The sequence below is a fragment of the Otolemur garnettii genome, unplaced genomic scaffold (assembly GCF_000181295.1).
Source record: "Otolemur garnettii isolate 467f Iridium unplaced genomic scaffold, OtoGar3 scaffold00110, whole genome shotgun sequence".
NCBI lineage: Eukaryota > Metazoa > Chordata > Mammalia > Primates > Galagidae > Otolemur > Otolemur garnettii.
Window position 1 is genome coordinate 3541974 of NW_003852505.1, and position 13143 is coordinate 3555116.

Genomic DNA, 13143 nt, shown 5'->3' on the forward strand with positions numbered 1-13143 from the left:
GTTGTCAGGAAAATACTAATCTACCTTAGTTTCTTTTACAACAGCATACTTTTATTTGGCATGGAATGTCTTTATATTAGACAATGAAACTTTCATAATGTTAAGTCCTAATCAAAAAACAATAATGCAACCAGTTTGATGGAAGTGTTTCGGATTGTTTGTGAAAACCCCACACTGTACCCCAGAAGTGCATTAATGTACACAGTTACTATTCAATAAAAAAAAAAAACAATAATGCAATACTTTCCACACAGTTTGTTTTCCCATAACACAAAATTTTGGAGGAGAGTTTAAGAAATTTTACATTTCTGTTTGAAAATATAGCTGTACTATACCACTTTGGTGTTTTGCTGTGTGGCTTAACTTTATTGAGGAGGATGTAGAGTAGAATGGGTAGATGATAACATCCATTTCTGATTTCTGCTGGAGAAAATGAGACATTGTTAGATGTGTTTTCACTCTGTAATATCTTGATGGACTAAATCTTTTTAGTAAGATTTTTGTACGAAAGAAGCACAGGCATTCCAACTGAGAGGTCAAATGGGTGCAAATTTAAGTTTTGGGAAAGTGATGCTGTATTATCCTACATATATCTTTAAAAAAGAAAATGAGGGTAATGATTTGATTCCTTAGTTGTATGTGATCAGAAACCAGCCTAAAGGGAAATATTTTCCTCTCCCACCACCCATCCTGTGGTTTCATTCATCATGGTATTAGGTTGGAAGGGTATTACCAGAAAAATTTTTAAAAAATTATGTCACTCACAACTTATTTATTCAGTCATTAGGAAATCTCTGACCACCTGTGTTAGACACTAAAGCTGAGGATGAAATACTATGGAAATAATAATAATACATTAACAATGCCAGTGTTAGTATTATTCATCTTTCAAGATACAGCTCAAATGACAACTTTCAGTTTGTTATTCTTTTCTCTGCGCTTCTACATCTTGTACGAATACTTTTGTCCATGTTTGTAAATCTAATAAGCTCTCCGAAAAGGTAGAGACCCTTGGCTTATTCATTTTCATATTCTACAGAGCCTAACATAGAGTTTGCTACAGATCAAACAGGTGGGCAGTAAAAGTTAGTTGAAATAGGGGAATTAACATAGTATTTCACCATTCAACTAAGAAGATAGCACTTGTCCCAACACTAGATGTCTTTTGTTAAAGTAGTTACTGTCATGTAGTTGTTATCCTAGAACTTGAATCATCATAAAGAGCTAATACATTTTATTTGACTATATGTATTCAGATTCTATTTCAAGGTGGTTTATCATCTAACAAACAGGCGAATAGAGCAGATTCAAACTTGTAAAGGAAGTGAAACCCGTATAATCTCTAAAAGTCTTCATGCCCTGGAGGCTTACACTCAATTTAGAAGAAACCACTTGCTTCCCTCCAACTCCAACTGCTTGTGACTGCATCGCCGGATCTTTCCCTTTTCTTTTTCCCACCCTTTCGCCCTCCGGAAAGAGCCGAACATTCAAGAGCTTCCCACTCTTCCTCCGCCCCCTTGCGGAAAGAGCCGAAGGTAGAGAGGGACGCCGAAGCCCAGCCGCCTCGAGCTCGGGCCCTTCCGGACCGACCCGGCCTGCGCTCGGAAGAGGAGGGCGCTTTTGACTTCGGCGCGTCGCCCCCGCGCTGTGCCCTCTGTCGCCGGTGCGGGGCAGCAGTAACAGCGGTGGCGGCAGGAGGCGGCAGCCGCGTCGACGTTGCCTAAGACTGGAGCGACGTTTAAAGAAGAGGCAGAATCGCCGGGGAGTGCAGCTTTTTCTTGTTGGGGACTTCCACCCTTCCGCGCGGCCCGAGGAGGAGACGCGGCGGCGCCGGGAAGCAGGTGAGGACCCGGCCCGGATTCGGGAGGGGGCGAAGGAGCGCGCCTGCCTCCTCCGTCCCTGGGCCGCGCCTGCGTTTGCATTAGCCTCACTTGAACCAGGAAGCGGCTGAGTCGCAGGCTCAGCTCCGCAGGCTCTTTCTTTGTGTGGGCCCGGGAGTGAAGGAGGGGACGAACTGGGAGGGCCGCCGCGCGGTTCCCTTCGCCGTCAGGGGCCAAGGTGCTGCCTGTGCCCTGGGTAGGCCCCGGGGTGTGGGGAACCCGCACAGAGACCCCTTTTCCCTTGCCCCTCTGTATGCCTTTTTGTGCCTGTTTTTCTCCTCCTAGCCCCTACTTTGATTTAGAGCTTTTCTGCCAGGCCCATCCTCCCCCTTCGTCCCCTTCCCGGGGCATAACAATGCCGCCTACTTCGCCTCATCCCCCCCACCCCAACACCCCACCCTGCCGTTCGCCACCACCTACTTCCCTGGCACTCCTTATTCCTCCCGCCTCACTCTGCTGTTTGAACCTCCGTCTGTATTGTCAAGAAACTGGCTTTTCGCGTGTATTGGGGTTAAAAACCTCGGTTGCAGCTTGGCAGGGTGCAAATGGGGAAGAGGGAGGTGGAGGAAGGGAGATGAGGTTCAGCTGCTGCAGGGAGCCGCGTGTCGGTTTGTTTCAGTCCCCCGCGGATGGCTTTTATCTCTTCTCCACCTTCACCAGTCCCTCCGAACCTACCCTCGATCAAGGATTTATTTCACAATGATGTGGAAAGGCTTATGCCATAGTCAAATTGTAAATCACGGAGGTGGGTTCATACTGACTTTGCTGTTCCTTGGGCCCACCGTGACCGGGAAGAGGGGGACACCTAAACAAAATGAAACCAAGTCCCAGCGTCACCTGGACACGTACATTTGACGCATTCCCACATTGGAGAAATCCATGTGCAAACCACAAAATGTGTGGTACCATATTCAAAAATCTCTCTGTCCACTTGAAAGTGACTTCTGTCGAAATTCCCTTATTTTGGAAGCCCTGGTTTTTGGCATACTGTCCAAAGGTCACCCTTCTTGATGCATGCCTTTATGGTAACCTGGAATTCCTTGGTACTGTTAACAAGCAACACCTTCTAACAGTTCATCTTTTAAATCCTTGATATTTAGACTTTTTGCCTACTTTTGTTCTTAAGCTATAATTTTGAAAAATTTAAAAGGTATTTTAGATGTACTGGCTTCCACGTGTGCGTAACGTAAGCACTGGGATAGTGATACGGTATCACTACACACTTTAAAGGGAGAATATTAATATTTCTTGGTGACTTTAAAGGGAAAATATTAAAATATTTCTTTACTCAAAGGTACTTATCAACTGGTTGTTAGCAAATAATATCCATATATATTTAATATACCAGGGGTATGTATGTGTGCATTTACAACTCTAGGATAATTGTTACTGGAATATCTTCTGCGAAGTGCAAAAAAAGATGTTTTGGGGGTGCTACAAAGTAATGCAATTTATTGACATTCCCCCCTTCCTAGAGTATTATCTGCTGTGTTTCAATAACGTTGTCATTTTCACTATTATTTTGGAAGAAGAGTAGCGAAGAAAGTTCTCATACCAATGCACATAATTCTTTACTAATAAAATTAAATGTGTCATGTTTTCATGCAAATAAGCATTAAGAAATGGTAAACTTTCCTTTTCCTTTGTCTTATTTTTCATGACAGCATCCATTGATTTGACTTGGCACTGTATTTAACATTTCACCTCTGGAGATTGTGAAGGTAGGGAGGTGAGGAAAAGGGATAAGGGGGTGAAAAGAGAGGAAAGGATGAGAAAGATAGTTAATCATTTATCAAGATGAAGCACTCCAGTTTAAATAAGAACAGAAAAATAACACGACAATGAGAGGCAATAATTGTCAGTATTTATAAATGCCACTGGTTGCAGGGAGTAGCTTTTGAATATGTTCTTAAATATTGAAGTTTAGTAATATCTATTTTAGACTCAGTATTGTATACTCTAAGCTTTTCTAAACATTTAAATCATTCATTTATGGATAAAGTGATTTTTATGGGCTCATAATGAAGGTTTTCCTTAAAAACAATTTTAAGACAGTTAAAAATTAACTCTTACCTCTTCTTAAGGAGAAAACCAAAAATTTGGACTTAGAAAATTAATTCTAGTCTTTAAAACATCACTTAGTGGATATGCATGTATCTGAGTTCCAAAGGAAGATGGCTGGAGATTATTGCCCAAATCTATATAACAATTTAAAATGTGCTTGACTCTTCTCAGGAAGAAGTCATGAGATTTGATAAATAGTCTGAAAGCCAGCCTGTATGAATAATTTCTATAAAAGCCAAAAAGTTACACCAAACTTTGGTTAAAACTTGAATCAACTATCAACTATTTAATGGCTTAAATTCTGAATGATAAAGTACTTTTGTTTTTCTTCTCTAATCCTGTCCTATTCCTTCCTCCCTTTCTTTTACAGGCATGGAGAGTAGAAAACTGATTTCTGCTACAGACATTCAATACTCTGGCAGTCTGCTGAACTCTTTGAATGAGCAACGCGGCCATGGACTCTTCTGTGATGTTACTGTTATTGTAGAAGACCGAAAATTTCGGGCCCACAAGAATATTCTTTCAGCGTCTAGTACCTACTTCCATCAACTCTTCTCAGTTGCCGGGCAAGTTGTTGAACTGAGCTTTATAAGAGCAGAGATCTTTGCAGAAATTCTCAATTATATCTATAGTTCTAAAATTGTTCGTGTTAGATCAGATTTGCTTGATGAGTTAATTAAATCAGGGCAGTTATTAGGAGTGAAATTTATAGCAGAGCTTGGTGTTCCATTGTCCCAGGTTAAAAGCATCTCAGGTACAGCTCAGGATGGTAATGCTGAAACCTTACCTCCTGGTTCTAGTGACAAGAACCTTTTAATAGAAAAATCAAAAGATGAAGCCCAAGATAATGGGGCTACTATAATGCCTATTATAACAGAGTCTTTTTCATTATGTGCTGAAGATTATGAAATGAAAAAGATCATTGTTACCGATTCTGATGATGATGATGATGATGTCATTTTCTGCTCTGAGATTCTGCCTGCAAAGGAGACTTTGCCAAGTAACAGTGCAGTGGCACAAGTCCAGCTTAACCCAGGCCCTGTTGATATTTCAGATGTTGCACCTTGCACTAGCAATAATTCTCCCCCTTTAAAAAATATCACACCTACTCAGAAACTTCCTACTCCTGTGAATCAGGCGACTCTGAGCCAAACACAAGGAAGTGAAAAATTGCTGGTATCTTCGGCTCCACCACATCTGACTCCCAACATTATTTTATTAAATCAGACACCACTTACACCACCACCAAAAGTCAGTTCTTCACCTCCAAATCATATGTCCTCTTCAATCAATTTACTTGTGCAGAATCAGCAGAGACCAAACAGTGCTATTTTAACAGGAAACAAGGCCAGTGAAGAGGAGGAGGAGGAAATTATAGATGATGATGATGACACTATTAGCTCCAGTCCAGACTCAGCAGTCAGTAATACATCTTTGGTTCCACAGGCTGATACCTCTCAAAATACCAGTTTTAATGGATCATTAATACAGAAGATGCAGATTCCTACACTTGTGCAAGAACCAGTTTCCAATTCTTTAAAAATTTCAGATATAATTACTAGAAACACTAATGATCCAGGTTTAGGATCAAAACACTTGACAGAGGGCCAGAAGATCATTACTTTAGATACAGCTACTGAAATTGAAGGCTTGTCGACTGGTTGCAAGGTTTATGCAAATATTGGTGAAGATACTTATGACATAGTGATCCCTGTCAAAGATGACCCTGATGAAGGGGAGGCCAGACATGAAAATGAGACACCAAAAACATCTGGCAGTGATTCGGCAAACAAACGTATGAAAGTAAAACATGATGATCACTATGAGTTAATAGTAGATGGAAGGGTCTATTATATCTGTATTGTATGCAAAAGGTCGTATGTCTGTCTGACAAGCTTGCGGAGACATTTTAACATTCATTCTTGGGAAAAGAAGTATCCATGCCGGTACTGTGAGAAGGTATTTCCTCTTGCAGAATATCGCACAAAGCATGAAATTCATCACACAGGGGAGCGAAGGTATCAGTGTTTGGCCTGTGGCAAGTCTTTCATCAACTATCAGTTTATGTCTTCACATATAAAGTCAGTTCATAGTCAAGATCCTTCTGGAGACTCGAAGCTTTATCGTTTACATCCATGCAGGTCTTTACAGATCAGACAATATGCATATCTTTCTGATAGGTCAAGCACTGTGTCTGTAATGAAGGATGATGGTATTGGGTATAAGGTTGATGCTGGAAAAGAACCTCCAGTAGGGACCACCACATCTACTCCTCAGAACAAGCCAATGACCTGGGAAGATATTTTTATTCAGCAGGAAAATGATTCAATTTTTAAACAAAATGTAACAGATGGCAGTACTGAGTTTGAATTTATAATACCAGAATCTTACTAAACTTTGAAATACCAGAAAGTTTTGGTTTGGATTAAGGGATGGGTTTGAAAAGACCTGTAAAACAAGGTGCAAACAAAATTTGATCTGCCACATTATCCGAAGGTAGTCTAGTGGGATTATTTGTTGATAATATTTAGAAGCAAATTTTTCTGAAAGTTTGAGTAGAGACTAAGAGGTCGCCCCAAGTATTTGTGTATATAGTTAGCTTTCAGCTCATTTAAGATGCAAACAAAAATAAGCTTGGAGAGGTAGTTTTCTGAATAGAATTTGAAGCAGTCTGAATGTTCTTTGAAAATAACTGGAGTTATTAGCATACCTTAGTACATCTTACAACTTTCCCCTTCCACGTTAGCACTTTACTGCTGAATTCTCAATTTTTTAAACATTGAGACTGTAAATGTGTGTTGTATCTTGTATATGGCATAAAAAGTACACGAGAACTTCTAAAGTTGTTCTGGAAAATTTTAGAATAAGTTTCTGCTCGGTTGGGTATTCTGCTAGTCCAGGTGAATAATTGCCGCCCCCCACCCTCCCATAAAAACAGCCATGCAGACAAGTCTCTCATCTGAAGAATAAATTAGATGTAGCTGCTTAGGATTAATCCTTGTTTGTATTGCCATAGCCTAAAAGACTTTGGTACCTAGACCACTGTATACCTTCGTAATGTGGTCTCTGCTGGCAAAATGGTAGAAAAACAAATCAATGCAGACAGGAGGAGACAAAAAGTTCTGCTGCACTTATTTTTATTTCTGTACTCTTACATGATAGAGGATGGAATTGAATGGAGATTTCCTTTTTGCTATGGTTAAAAATATTCCCCAATTTTTTTTTCAAGTTTTGATCTAAAAGCCACCAAATGAATTTTTAATTATGTATAAATCTTTGTAAATGATAGAATCCATAGATGAGACTTCTATATATTTTAGGTGGGAGGCTATTGGCATATATTTTTTAATGTTCATATTACTTAGAATCTCCAAGAGGAAGTCTTTATTTTAAATAGTTGAATTGGTGATTTAGTACTTTCAACAGAATCTTTTAGGTTTGTACCTATTCTAAAATAAGTTTTATTCCATCTGCAAATTGCTGCAATATTATAGCAGTCAGAAACTACATCTGGAATGTTATATAGGCTTGTCATTTCCCGTTTATCTTGACAACAAGAAATATCACCTTTCTTCCTTATAAAATTACACATATTTAAACATTTAGAAAATAAAGTTAAAAATTACTGAAGTGCTAGTACTAAAAGGAATGGAGTTGGAACAAAAAATATATAGCCTAGCATTTATAACAGAATTGTGGAACTTCTGTAGATGATTTTTTTGCAAAGGAAAAAAGTTAATAGATACTGGAAAAGATTGTTGTGCATAGTTATTAGTCATTTGTAACTTTGCTTAAGTATTTCTTAGTTCAGCATAGATATTTTCTTTCTCCTTAACCATGTATTTTAAAAAATAGTCTATTTCTTGACCTTGAACTTAAAGCTTTAATCATAATTTCTCATATATGCATCATTCTTCTGATGGTAAGCTAGATTTGAAGATAATGGTTTCAGTATCTCTAAAGTTGGTAGCTGAGGGTATCAGGCATCAGTACATGCAATAATACAATGAGAAAGAAAAATAATATCCTTTGCTTACCAAGGGGTCGAGTGATGAGCATTTGTGTGTTTTCTGTAAGTCTAGACCTTCAAACCATTTTGTAAACTAACCCTTGGGAAATTTGAAATTACCTGAAACTTAAGACTCTGATCTCTGAAATCGCCATATCTGTTTCCTTTCTGTGTAGATATTGATAGTGTTACTCTTTGACTGTAAGGTGCACTCTGAAATGTTCTCAATGGAAATTTGAGATTCCTTAATGCTGTTTTACCAGTTAGCTATAATTCTACCAATGTGAATACTGATGCCAGCAGAGCTTCCAGATTTTTCAGACTCAACTGCTAGATAAATTAGTTAGTCATAAAAAAACTTGGTAGTTTCTACAAGTCTGTTATGACAAACCAGGAATTAATTCTATAATGGAAAACTATCATTCTGAATAATACGGTTATAATTGTTTGCCGCTGCTGCGCTCTGAATTCTGAATATGAAATTTGAACTTTGTGCCTACTAAAGGTATTTTCTGGAGTTTATGGGAGGAGGAAAACTGGAAAATTAAATTGTATTTTTGCCAAAAGACTCTTACTTGCATGTACCTCAGGGTCTTCAGTTTTTCTAGAAGTTTCCATATCCAAAGTTTAGAGTTCATGTGAAATATTCCTTGGGGCTGAAAACTCTTCATTCCTGGTATTTATTGGATTGGAAATCTATAGCAAGATGCTGTTTAAAATTTACCACAGGGTTTTTCTGTTTTATACTTAGCTTTCTGGCCAATTAACTTCCTTTTTTCTTTCAAGTTGGCTTCGAATTTGCTCTTAAGCTAAATTACCTGTAAATATTCTGGATAGGAACTATTTTAAATGGTTATTTGTTAAAAGATGACAAAATGCAGTGTTCAAACTAAGCAAAGATTTGAAAATGCCATAGGAACCTTGCAAAACTAACTTTAAAATATACTCTAAATGATAATTATGATTTTGGTGGTAATGATCTCCCACATGAAATCACTGTGAAGGAATGGTGCCACATTTTTTTTTCCATTGTACAAAAAAGACAAACAGTAAACATTTATAAAGGTATTTTGTATTGTCAAGGTGTGTATGTTCTAAAGAATTAAATGTTAATTCAATAGCACTGGCTTTCTGCCGTCTGTCAATCATGAAAAACCTTGTTCACTTCTTCTAATACTGTAATGTTCATACTTGTACAATCTTCCTTGTCATGACTTTAACATTCTACTTTTCATTAACCATTGCTTGATATTAGTTCGTAGAGCTTCTTATGGCAAAAATAAAATGTTTTAATTCTTATTTCGGGGTGTGTTTTTTATAAGGTTATCTTTCATAAATTATATAGGCTTTGATATTCTATTTTGTTTTCAATTTTCATAGCAGAAGACTGGAGCTGTATTTCTGATGACATGGCAAAATTTCCCATTAGGTTTTATACGTTGGTTAATCTTAATCCCCTTGTATCTTGAACCATAAATAGTCAAAAGTGAGTCAGCTGCTGTCAGTTGCTGTAGATACATTGAAAACGCAACTGGGATAAGGAGGGAGGATGGTTTTATTAATTTGAAACATCACAAAAGCGGTCTGGGTTTCCAACATGGCAGTGATACAGATTTTAAGCAATATCCAGTTTGTACAGGTTCTGGGTTAATATTTTAATGTTTCATGCCCAGTTCAATACTTTAAAGCAGAATTAGGAATAAAGCAGTAAATATTACAAAATGCAGTCTATATTGGAAATACAAATTTCCTTCATTACAGCAAATGTTTTGCAAAAGAGTAAAGCAAATATTTTTCTAAGGTGACATGCATTTTATATAATTCAATGTGATAAAAAAAAGCTGCTCAAATTAAGTGTTACAAAATCTATACTGTTTCAAGTTATTCTGTAAAGTAAGAAAAATACATAGAAATGAGTCGTAGAATCTTACACTTTAAGAAATGTGATATACTGTGTGATGGTGCCTTTAAAAATTAAATATGCACATTCACTAAAGGAAGAGGTAAAGTGTAAATGGCAAAAAAAAATTGAGTATTACAAGTTGATATTTTTATAGTAAGTCAATTGGTTATTAGTCCCTTTTTGAAATCCAATACAATTTTAATATGCTTAGAATTGTAAAAAATTTTGTATAACTCAAAAGGATTAGAGAGTTTTTCAGGTTTGAAATCTGGATAAGACAACATCCATGATGCTGAAAGTTAAACTGAATATTTTGCAAACGTTTACTGTGACCAGTAAGTGAGTGCACATGTTGTGCCTTGATTCTTGATGACTGGGTGTCTACAAGGTAGATGGGAGCACCAGCATTTGTCCGCTACCTCGAACCCATCAAGTTGGGAGGTAGCGTAATTGGCTGGAAAATTTTCCAGTATATGTTCTGTTTGCAGAACTGTCTAATTAGGTACCCTCCTGTAGCCCCTGTATTTTTACATTGTATAAGTGTAGGATTATCAATCTTCCTTTAATGCAATCAATTCTCAGGTTAACGTAAGATCACAATGAAAGTGTTCATTCTGAAGTGAAGGTAGGGTGCGAAAGTGTTTTAAACTGAGTTTGATGGTTTAAAGCTATAATTAAAAGAACTGTACAAATACCTACCACAATGTGCCAGATGGATTTTAAATCTACCGTAACACTTAAGTATTTGTCAAGTTGGCTACATATGAGGTTTTGCAGACTTGAAGCGGCATTGTAATACTTTCATAATCTTGAATGCTGTCATGATTGGTCTCAACAGAAAAAAGGACCAATTAAGAGCAGTGGCATTAAAAATACAGATGATTCTTTTTGGGTAGGGCGCAGGATACGTGCGGTTTGCTGGGGTTGAAGCACAATATTTAAAGATTAAATAGTCACAAAGATTAATAACAATTCATATCATGACCCAAGAACCTAATCTAACATTTTTAAACTGAATTTCAACCATAAGATTTTTATCTCCTGTTGCAAATATATTTTGTAATAACATAACTGCCGTCTCCTAAGTTATCAGCTGTGTTACTGAGATCTCACATGTTCTGTATTTCAGTGCTTCCAGAACAATCCTGTTCTCCAATAAAGATGCAGGAATATTGTACTTTCCCTTAAGGAGGTACCAATAACAAAAGCTGAGCTGAATGATCACAACAGCCATTTTTACAATACTTAGAAGGAATAAGATGGGCAGCTTTTTTCAACATCCAGACATAAGCAAACAAAATCTTGGCCAGAACTCTCTGTATCAGACTACTGTGTAACCCCATTAGCTAGGATATTTTTCTTAGGGACCGACTTTAAGGGTAAGGAAAGATAGCCTGTAAGCCAGGTGCTTCAAACAAGGTGCTAGGGTGGCAATTTGCCAAGGGCCTGAGGACAGCACTCCTTTACATAAAGTGAAACAGATGGCAACCACTTTTCTGCTGAATACAGAGGTGGAGCATAGGGTAACGCAGGTCCAAACATGACAAGCTTCTTGCTGGGCTGGCTCCCCAGCCTTGGAAGTGCTGGATTCAGCCTGTCCACCCTTGCCTGCACTGATAATGAATAAGCCTCATCCCTATCTTTCCCTAGCTTGGCAGGCCGTTGTAAAACTTTATGCGTAAGAATCACAGTTTAAATTTTGTACCCTACACACTTCCACTAAAGCAGAAATACAAAAGCCACAATAATCTCAATAGCCAGCGGGTATTCCTCTTTAGGGACTGTAAGGTGGTGGTTTTTCAAAAGGTGGATAGTAGGGTGGAGAGTAACGGGGAGGTGCACTCGAGGACCACATGTAGCTGGGCGAGGGAGAGGCAGACTGAGGCTCATCAGAAAGTCCAGAGGGAGGAGAAGACGGAAAGACGCTGGAATGCTGTGTGATAAAACAAAATAAACACACCAGTATAGGCAGTGAGTTTGCCAAGTCCCAAACAGTCATTACTATTTAAAAATGGATATAGGCCAGGCGCGGTGGCTCATGCCTATAATCCTAGCACTCAGGGAGGCCGAGGTGGGTGGATTGCCTGAGCTCACGAGTTCTGAGACCAGCCTGAGCAAGAGTGAGACTCCGTCTCTACTAAAAATAGAAAAACTAGCCAGGTGTGGTTGCACACTCCTGTAGTCTCATCTACTCCGGAGGTTGAGGTAAGAGGATCATTCAAGCCCAAGAGTTTAAGGTTGCTGTAAGCCAGGGGTCCTCAAACTTTTTAAACAGGGGGCCAGTTCACTGTCCCTCAGACCGTTGGAGGGCTGGACTGCAGGCCCCAGGACAAGTCGGCTGCTAAGCAGGACAGGCAGCAGCGGCAAAAACACCCAGTGGGCTGGATAAATGTGAGATTCTGTCTCAAACAAAACACAACAAAATGGATATAGACCAACTCTGTTTCTATTTGGAACAACAGAGAGCTTCTACACCTCACAAATGGGCATAGAATCGGTGGTCCTACATTCATTCAGTCACCTGGTCTGCAAGCCTCATCCAAAGGCATCTTGTAATCTTCCTCCTCCCCCACTTTGAAGCCCATATCCAGCAATATTGCTTCTACTTCTGTTGTCTCTTGAGTCCACCACTCCCTTCTCTCATTTATAGCTCAAGCCTTCAATACCCTTGAGTGATGGCCATAGCACCCCAGCTAGTCTTCAAAAGGTAGTTTGGATCTTAAGAACATTTAATGAGGTTAAGACATTAGGAGAGTCTTTGCTAAAACAATAATATATCACAAGGAGGTAGTACAGTGGCCAGGAGCTCATCTCATACACAAAAAGCTAAGGTCAGGGAGTTTGGGTCTGGAGTCTTCCAACTCCAAGTACAAAATTTTCTATTCTACCTTAACTGCTGCCCCATCACCTCCAAATGCAGGGTAGGTTGAAGAGCAAAGAGTAACAAAGGCATGGAGATGAGAATATCAATGTCAAAATGTGGAGCAATATGTCAGGTTGCAGAGACACTGCAGATTCAATTTTCCTTTCTGTTGTCTAATTTTGGTAGTCTTTGGGAAAGGAAGAGGGAGGGATTTTTAAAAACCACCTAGCCAGACATGGTGCATCACAACTGTAATCCTAGCATTTTGGGAGGCCCAGATGGGAGGATCACTTGAGACCAGGATTTTGAGACCACCACCATGGCTCCATTTAAAAAAAAAGTTTAAAAACTAGCATGAGCAGGTGGTGCCTTGTAGCTCAGTGGCTAGGGCACCAGCCACATACACCCAGGCTGGCGGGTTTGA

The 13143-nt window shown here is 38.9% G+C and overlaps 2 protein-coding genes across 4 annotated transcripts in view; one reads left to right on the forward strand and one right to left on the reverse strand.

Annotated features, from left to right (window-relative positions):
* Window positions 1-1616: 1616 nt before the first annotated feature.
* On the forward strand, window positions 1617-9250 carry ZBTB33 (zinc finger and BTB domain containing 33). Its single transcript, XM_003797011.1, has 2 exons — window positions 1617-1841; window positions 4315-9250. Exon 2 carries the CDS (start codon window positions 4317-4319, stop codon window positions 6336-6338), a length of 2022 nt encoding a protein of 673 aa, XP_003797059.1. The 5' UTR covers window positions 1617-1841; window positions 4315-4316; the 3' UTR covers window positions 6339-9250.
* A 246-nt stretch (window positions 9251-9496) lies between these two features.
* The window catches only part of TMEM255A (transmembrane protein 255A), a 57541-nt gene continuing 53894 nt past the window's right edge, over window positions 9497-13143 (reverse strand). For all 3 annotated transcript variants that reach the window (XM_012809663.1, XM_003797010.2, XM_003797009.2), the window contains one exon: window positions 9497-11789. In XM_012809663.1, the coding sequence (XP_012665117.1) occupies window positions 11631-11789 (159 nt within the window). In that variant the 3' untranslated portion in view covers window positions 9497-11630. The remainder of the gene's footprint in view (window positions 11790-13143) is intronic.

What these genes read in the sequence shown, in the direction of transcription:
- ZBTB33 (XM_003797011.1), top strand. Translation starts at nt 4,317, where the DNA reads ATGGAGAGTAGAAAACTGATTTCTGCTACAGACATTCAATACTCTGGC.